An 8,843-nucleotide genomic window follows, 5' to 3' on the forward strand; every position below is an offset into this window, starting at 1 on the left:
CTGTATTATGTTTTGCAGTTAGCATGCTACCAGTTGATCATTGCAATCACTTCACAGCCATTCGACCATCAGTTCTAGGAGATAGCCTCCAAATGATGGAGCGAGCTTATGGAACTCAGCAAGAGCCCGGCATGCAGGTGTTGTACTGGATGATGTTTCAAAATCATGCATTCATCCATGTAATTTGCACGGAGGCCGTTACCAGAGAATTTAATTAGTTTTAAGTTGCAAAACAATTGTTTAACAGCTGAGAGTTCTTCCTTTACATAGGTGAGCTTCAGCTTGGACACTCCACATTGTAGGTTGAGTTCCTGGATCATTAGACTTTTTCGTTAGCTTGAAGCTGACATAGGGCATTGTCTCATAATTCTGTTTTCACATCATTTGGGGAAGTGTAGAAGAGCCACATAGGTGGCCTGTAATGCTGTCTACTTCAAATAAAAGGAAAGAACCTTGGCCAGGTTTCAATCCTCCAGTGCTCCCCCATTCTTGGCAAAGCAGTCAATGTAATGGCACTTGGGTTGTTGATGTGAAGTTATTGGGGAACTCATGGGAAAAGTTCATGTTGACTAGGGAACTTGTGAAGATATACTGCCTCTGCGGTAGCATAAGATGAAAAGCCCTATACTCTGCCTCTTTTGTGGAGGCAATCACATTCTTCTGCTTCCTGTTGGACCACCAGGGAGGACTCGAACAAAGCAACAACGTATATCCACTGTAATCTTTGGGTATCCAAATCGCCATCCCAGTACCAAACTTATCAGTTTCAAAAAGGTACCTTAGGGTTCTCCTACCAGCGTTCTATTGGGATGCCCTAGGGCATTAAAACATTGTGACAAAATAGATGTAGCATAGGCAAGGTCAGGCTAATATTGGTGAGCCAAATCAATTTTCCAACTGCATGTCTATAGTCATGCTCATCTGAGGAGGTCCTGCCAGGTCCTTTGTTAGTTAAGGGCTAGATCCAGTGGGATGACCACTCGTTGCATCAACAGGTAGACACTACTCTATAAACTGAAGGGCAATCTTTTGTTGCGACTCAAAGCTGCCTCCTGGACTATTGCCAGAGTCCCCCAAGTTCTCTTAATAAAAGGTAAACCATATTTCGAAATGTGTTCTGGCTTGGTTGGAAACATTAGGTTGTCTGCCATCAAATACTTGTTTTGCTTGGAATAGCCACTAGTACCTATCACACAGTTGAATTACTTTTGTATCAGAAATTAGGCTGTCTGCCATATTCTTTTTGCTTGGAATAACCACAAGCTTCTGTCAAACGGTTAGGTTAATTTGCATCTGTGCTGGGTTGCTTTTGTTTTTGGAGATATTATTTGAAATTTCAGTATTAAAAATGCCTGGGAAACAAAGATGAGGTTGGATATTGTATTTTTCTTGATTTGAAAATGCCTTTTGTTCTAAGAAAACAAACATCTAGATTCAATCTGAATAAATTTTGAGAAAACTACAAATTTAGGCACTTAGAGTTTAGAAACTGAATGACGAAACATGATGCTCATGTTTGCCTCCATATGCTGTTCGGCTGTCATTTTATAGATGAGAACACCAGGAACTATTTGCATTTCGAATGAGAATTTTCATAAAATTTCAACCACAGTCCCAACTCCTTGCAAGTTGTCCTCTAAGGCATCTACAATCAATGTGCAAGAAACGAATCCTCAGAAAATGTTAGCCGATGGTTGTGATGGTGGCCACAAAATGCCGAACAGATTTATCAATCGAAGAATATTATTTTATAGAAGCCAGTTTTCTAGACATGCTGGGCTTCCCAAAAATCGTATCCTTCTGCAATCAATAATCATTAAGTGCTTTAAAATCTTCAAACTGACCCCAGATTTTGAAAGTTCCTTGACCATCTTCATTTTTACCTCTGAAGTTCCCAAACCATCTTTATTTGTACCTCTGAATTTATCAATTGAACTGCCATTTTCACAGCTTACTATAATGATCCCCATGTTTAAATAATCCCTGCATTTGTTCAGGCAAGCTGCATAATGACTGGCACAAACATGAGGAATCTGGATTTCTTCAAGTTTTTAGCGGGCAGATTTAGCATTCATTTAGGAGGTTTACTAATACAGGGGGCCCATTCAGGATCTCATAAATACAAGGACTGTTAAAAAGAGGGCAATTTGATATTTGCTTTTCCCAATAAAGGAAGTGTTTCTAAATGCATTAACTTGGATTGCAAGTAAGATTACAGATCCAGCACTTGCATTCTTTTTGTATGTCTCTTTGCAATCATGCCTGCATGTCTGTCTTACTGGGAAAGTGATTAATGTGCATTAGTGTGGGAAGCCTTATCTTTCCTTAAACAGAAGGCAGATATACTGCAGAAGCTGAGACCTGTAGATAGTGATTCTGCTTTCCTTCACAAAGCAATTTTTGGCAACCAAAGAAGTCTTCATTGTGCAAAAAAGTAAGTCATGGCATTTGCTGGCTTAATCAGCTATTACCATTCTTTAGTTATTTTGTAAACATCTTTATCCTCTTAATACCATCTTTGAGGGTGATAATTTCTCATAGCTAATTTAGCAACTGCATTGTTCTCTTACCTGAACTGTATTAGATATCACAGCTGCTATGTAAAGTGTGTTATGATTAGCACACTCTATAGTACAACCCTAGGATTTAAACTCTTGACCAAGTGCCTATCAAGATGTTTGGAACAAATGATCTGAAAAATATAATCTCACTTGCATGGAACTGTATGTCATGCTGAAATAGGCAACACTTTTGTTGAGTTTACATGGTGCCGACAGTATTACCTTTTGTGAGCTTAACATGCTTCCTTGGTGCACTAGATAAGAAGCTTTTAGCATTTAACTATCCAATCAATGTATTTCAGATGCTCAATCTGTGTATGTCGTCTCCTCAAAAGGCTGATCTTAAATGCAAAACGCTGCCAGTTTGCTCGCCTGCTGAAGCGGCATTGCCCTTGTTCAAATGAAGAGCTTTCAATGGCAATGCCAGTTGGTGGATCAATAAAGAAATCAAAGCTTCATGTGCAGGTATTGTGTGTCATTATGCTTACATTTTACGCCATAATTTTGTATTGATTATTCTTGTATTCTCCTGCTTAGATTTTACTTCTTAATCTTGTGTTTGAACTCTGATTATTCTTGTTTCTCCAGCACTAATTTGACATCTTTGTGGCTGTGTTGTAACGGTTTTATCCTCCTTCACATGTGTCTAGAAATGCAATGATTTGAGAATGCTGTGTCAACAGGATAATTTAATGAAGGCTTTTGAGTTCAATGTAAGGAGTGAAACGTCTTCAAGTGACACCACTTGGATGCAAGGTAGTCTCAATTGAATTGTGTTTAATAGCTGTGTAAATGAAATAAGAGTATATATGGTGGATTATTGTAGGCATACTATGTGACAAGGAAGTGAAATTTGGCTAGTGCTTTGTTACAGATGAACTTATTTCTAAGGAAGAAAAGAATGAAGGATCTAAAGCAGGACATGACAAAGCTGGAGATCACATTAGGAATTCCAGTCACAGTCAAGTTGTTGCATTCATTTGGTCTGCATGTCGTAGAATTGTGCCTGTGGAGTTACTGGGCACCAGGTGTAACTGGAGGGCCTTACGGAAAAATATACATTCTTTTGTCAGTCTTCGCAGGAATGAACACTTCAGTTTGTACCAGTGCATGCACAATTTGCAACTTTCAGGATATTCTTGGTGTCAAGAGAAGACTGTGTCTCACTGTCATTCAGGTTAGGAGATAAATTAGTTTAGCTGATGAATTTATGATCTGTAATGAATTTGGATGATTTACCTGTAAGTGCTTAGATTTAAGTTCTTGTAAGACCTAAGAAGAGGACGTGAACTTCAGAAGCTCCTAGTTATAAATTGCAATGTTTATTTTCCACAGGAGCTCAGGCAATCAAGGTACTGAAAATGCCCAGCTCTAAAATTACCCACACAAAGGACAAGATTAGCATTGACATACTGGAAAGGTGGATTTACTGGTTTTTTACGAACTTGGTTGTGCCATTGATTGAAGGCAATTTCTACGTTTCTGAAAGTGAGAATCAGAGGCAAGATGTTCTCTATTTTAGGAAGCCTGTATGGGCTAAGATGAAAGCTGATGCTATGAGGCACATAATTGAGTCCAACTTTCAAAAGTTGGGTACATCGTCTGCTGTTCATTTGCTCAAGCAAGGAACACTAGGATTTTCTCATATCCGACTGCTAAAAAAGAAAACAGGAATGAGGCTGATAGCAAATTTAGGGTGTTCTTCCTCTTTACCTAGTAGGAAACTTATCCAAAATAACAAACATACAAAGTGTTCTGAAACAGAGATTGGAACTGCCAAAAAAGGCAACCATAACAGTAGCAGGAGATGGATGAAACCATGTTTTAGAAAAGGAACTGTTAACTTGGGCAGGATGGTGGATAACTGTATTACAAAATTTAAGCCAATCAATAATACTCTGCGTGATCTACACTATTGCCTCAAGCTTGAACAGGAAAGCCACAGCGAGGATCTGGGATGTTCAGTATTTGATTACAATGATATATATATCAAGTTGCTGCCATTTATCACTGATTTTAAAGGGAATCTAAAAGCTATCCCTCATTTGGTTGTCTGTGATGTTTCGCAAGCTTTTGACACCATCAAACAAGAAAAGCTAATGGAAGTTCTACAAGATTTTATACATGAAAGAGAGTATTTAGTGAAACGCTATAGCTATGTTGCAGTGACTGCAAAGTCTCTCAAAGTCATACATGATAGATTTGCAGCAGCTATGGATAGCACTGTACCTGAGCATTGGAATGAAGATACCAACCTGAAGAAATTTTTAACACATTTATCTGAGAAACGGATAAACACGGTTTGCATTGATCAGGTGCATATAACCAGTATCTTGATGGCACTATTTTTATATTGTTTCTTGATTTGGCCAGATAGTAGAAATAAAAGTTTTGTCAATCAGTACATCATGTGCTACACATAATCCAAGGGTCACTTGCTTTATGATCTTTCAGGCTTATGCAACGAGATTAAAACGAGATGATGTCATTAAACTACTTGAAGAGCATATCACAAGAAATATCTTGCAAATTGGTCCACATTTCTACCTCCAGGTGGTTGGTATTCCACAAGGAAGCATTCTTTCCTCTCTGTTGTGCTCTCTATATTTTGGCCATCTTGAAAAACACAGGCTGTTATCAAATTTTGGAATGGGTAATGTGGTTGAGGCTCGAAGAACATTTGGCAATAACACGCACAGCACAAATCAATCATATACAGCTTCTCTTACACAGCCGACAGTCAGCTATGGTAACAAGAACAATTATAGATGGATGCACTCTTTCCAAGGTTCAGGTACTGAAGAATTGGCTAGTGATGTGACTTCCAGAGAAACCCCAAAAAATTATGCTCTCCCAATGAACACCTCAGAGCCAAAAAACATCTTGCTGAGGCTGGTGGATGACTGGTTGTTCATCTCTACCTCTCAGGAGAAGGCGTCAGAATTTGCCAGCCAAATGCACAGAGGATTTGTGGATTATAATTCTGTTGCAAACAAATCTAAAACAGCTCTAAGCTTCGATGCTAATGTTTGTGGATCTTTCAAAAGAATGAATGTATACCGCACAGAAGATGGTGCTTATTACATGAGGTGGAGTGGCCTTCTTATCAACTGCAGTACTCTTGAGATCCAAGCAGATTATACCAGGTGATTCTCAGTCATAAGTATTCTAAGTATGTATTTTAATCCTTATACTAGAACCTCGTCTTTTGCTGTGATTCCAGTTCACTGATGCATGCATGTGAAACATAGGTACTGTGGGTTGGATATATGCTCAACTCTGACAGTTCACAGAGAAAACAAGGAAAAAAACTATTTGGTGATAAAACTTGCACACTTTGTTCGACCAAAGTGTCATCCTATCTTCTATGATTTGAATATCAACTCACCAGCGACAGCATTTCTTAATGCATACCAAGCGTTTCTGTTGTGTGCTATGAAGTTTCATGCGTACAATCGATCACTTTGTTCTGATGGCAGCAGTGATCCACATTTTTGTTTGAAGTCTATCCAAAAAACTGCAAGGTATTCTCAAAAGTTCTCCTTTGAAAGGACATAGGAGCCATGTTCTGTGTAAGCTTGTCATGTCTGTGATTTGTATTTTTGGGACAGATCATAAGAGGGAGGAGAAAAATAAATCAGCTAATATAAGCAAGGCTATTGATGCATTCAATCCCGTCTATTTTTGTCTTGGTTTGAAGAGTATTCACTTCTTTTTTCAGCTGGGATCTATAGGCTGACTATCACATCATTACAGGTACATGCACTCTCTGTTAGCTCACAGAGCAAATAAATTATGGAGAACATCCCAGGTCAAACCATTACTGTCACTGCATGTAAATCAAATGGAATGGCTTGCTTTATGTGCATTTTATAAAGTACTATTGAGGAAGCAATCAAGATATGCAAAACTTATAAATCTCATCAAAATTGAGCTCCAATCTCAGAGGTATTGTGGTCTTAGCACCTCACCCATTTTGATATCTGCTATGGATGACCTGCGCTCTTCTATGTTCAAACACATCATATACTAGCTAGAGGTGAAATTCAGACCTGGTGATGCGGAATACACAAGAAATCTTTGGACATCATAGGACAAGGTAAATGATTTCATAGCAGTAAAGTGAAATAGATATGTGATGACTATACATTGTAACCAGGAGACTTTGATTCCTTCATTACCACAAGAGCTCACATGCTTTTAACGTGATTAGATAGACTCTTCAGATAATTAACTCCCCTTTGAATGATGAAAATTCAAGATTCAAAAATTGTTTTACGCCCTTTTTCCTTATAAGTGTTTCAGGCTATGGTGGCCAACGTTAAAGCTAGTCAAGGCCTTCGTTATGGTGTACCACCAGATTTGCAGGGAATGTGTTTGTGGGTATGCGAGCTAATATTCCCAATGTTTTATATAGGAATGTGGACACTCAGCCAGGTTTCAGGCTGGTATATGACCCATTCACTATCTTGTACCAGTGTGCGATGTAAAGTCAGCACCTACAATTGGGAATGCTGGTTAAGCAACTGGAAGTGTAATATTTCCACACAATAAAAGTTAGTTGGTTAGTTTGAAAGTTAGTTAGTCAATTAATAAGTTAGTAAGATTACTAAGGAAAATTCTAACTAACGTTAATAATTAAGGATTTGTATTTAATTAAAAATATATGTTAAAAAATCAAGAGTTGTAAATCTGATATTTTTCTCGGAGTGACAAGGACCGTAGCCACCCTTCACGGAAGTTGCAACGTAAACGAGACTTATGAGCTATATCAATCACTAGTATTAATGTGTATAGTTTGGATGGTCCAAAAATATTAGATTTTTGGGCAAAAAAAAAAAACTAGTATATTTTAGATATTATCCTAAAAAGATAGAACTGAAAGTCATTTAAAAGAAAAGACAAGTGATGTTTTAGTTAGTTTTGGAGATTTTATAAAAATGAAAAAAATAAAGAAAAGTGATTGGTATAATTGTGCGTGCTGCGATCGCAGTCTACATGCAGTAGACAACACTTCGAACAGAGAAAATGAGTAAACTGAGAGCTTTCTAAGTAAGTATCTTGGGATTTTACTCCCCTTTTGGAGCAAATGCAATCATCAGATTTATGATCTAAGCATCAAATCACTGAGTCTTCCAAGAGTCCCTCCACTCTTATTCTCAGCCTTGTCCCTTCCTCTCTAATTTATTATAAATATGAGGCATGGGAGACACAAGGGGGCATAAGGAGACCTCGAGAGGTTGCGAGAGAGAGGTAGAGAGAAGGATACCCCTCCAAGAGATTGTGAGAGAGAGCTTGAGAGAGAGTGTGTGTGAGTGAGTGAGTGAGTGAGTGAGAGTGAGTGAGAGTGAGAGAGAAGAGTTATCTCGAGTGGCTGCTTAATTTCCTCTATCTTGATCCTCGACTTAGTCATCTTCTCTTACGCTCTTTTATCTCAAATCTATTCCGTCTTCTTAATCTTTTGAGTTTATTTGTAAATGATGGTCTCCAAGCAAAGAATGTCGCGTATGAATGACAATCCTACAACCGGCAACGAAGCTTCAAGCGAAGGCATCACTATCAATCCAACTGCGGTTCCGATTGAAAGTGATGTATTTTTAAATTGATAGATGCTTGCTTTGATTCTCGCATAAAATATGTTAGACTTTGTACTTTATTGTGTTAGAATAGATCATTGAAAATGATAAATCACATCTCAAATATTCAAATATGAAGTTTGTGAAGTGTTTGTATCAAGGAGAGCTAAATTACACCTAGTTACTATGCGATGAATCCATGCATAGCATAAGGAGCATATGAAACTCTAAAGTATTGAGCATGGATGAGTCTTTGATTAATCTTTACCAAGGAAAATATTGTTTTAAGGGTCGCAAATGCATATAGATGGTACATATATAGGAGAGATTATGTGAACTTTACATCAATGACATGCGACTCCTTGCCTCAGGAGAAAGGCAGATAAAGCCAAGATAAAATGTTGCATAGTAGAGAAAGACTAAAAGATAAATGTCACTTAGAAAATAGGCATAAATGCTCTTGCTAGATTGATTAATTCTCATTGGAATGATAGGACTTACATCGCGTATAGTATTTGAACCTTTAGCATATGTCTTAGTCGAAAGGAGGGAATGTTAAGTAAATTTCACTCTTTGATACCAAGGGGGAGAGCGAATATACGATAAAATATTTATCGCGTCTATTCTTGTATTGTTTGGGAAAAATATAATTAGTTTTGTTGGTTGATTGAACAACACTCTAAATATTTTTCTTTCAATCAATTGA

General features: G+C 37.8%; 1 protein-coding gene across 3 annotated transcripts in view; it reads left to right on the forward strand.

Annotated features, from left to right (window-relative positions):
• Positions 1 to 7,120, forward strand: part of TERT (telomerase reverse transcriptase) — a 129,758-nt gene extending 122,638 nt beyond the window's left edge. For 2 of the 3 annotated variants that reach the window (XM_087696519.1, XM_087696520.1), the window contains 10 exons: positions 19 to 137; positions 1,552 to 1,792; positions 2,341 to 2,434; positions 2,864 to 3,026; positions 3,245 to 3,317; positions 3,436 to 3,738; positions 3,897 to 4,876; positions 5,016 to 5,707; positions 5,813 to 6,085; positions 6,318 to 7,119. In XM_087696519.1, the coding sequence (XP_087552645.1) occupies positions 19 to 137; positions 1,552 to 1,792; positions 2,341 to 2,434; positions 2,864 to 3,026; positions 3,245 to 3,317; positions 3,436 to 3,738; positions 3,897 to 4,876; positions 5,016 to 5,707; positions 5,813 to 6,085; positions 6,318 to 6,594 (3,215 nt within the window). In that variant the 3' untranslated portion in view covers positions 6,595 to 7,119. Of the gene's footprint in view, positions 1 to 18; positions 138 to 1,551; positions 1,793 to 2,340; positions 2,435 to 2,863; positions 3,027 to 3,244; positions 3,318 to 3,435; positions 3,739 to 3,896; positions 4,877 to 5,015; positions 5,708 to 5,812; positions 6,086 to 6,317 lie in introns of all 3 variants that reach the window. The other variant, XM_087696518.1, reaches the window with a different exon arrangement.
• The last annotated feature ends 1,723 nt before the right edge of the window (positions 7,121 to 8,843 follow it).

This window comes from Lygodium microphyllum, chromosome 16, assembly GCF_053477565.2.
Source record: "Lygodium microphyllum isolate KBCC chromosome 16, Lygodium_microphyllum_v1.1.10, whole genome shotgun sequence".
NCBI lineage: Eukaryota > Viridiplantae > Streptophyta > Polypodiopsida > Schizaeales > Lygodiaceae > Lygodium > Lygodium microphyllum.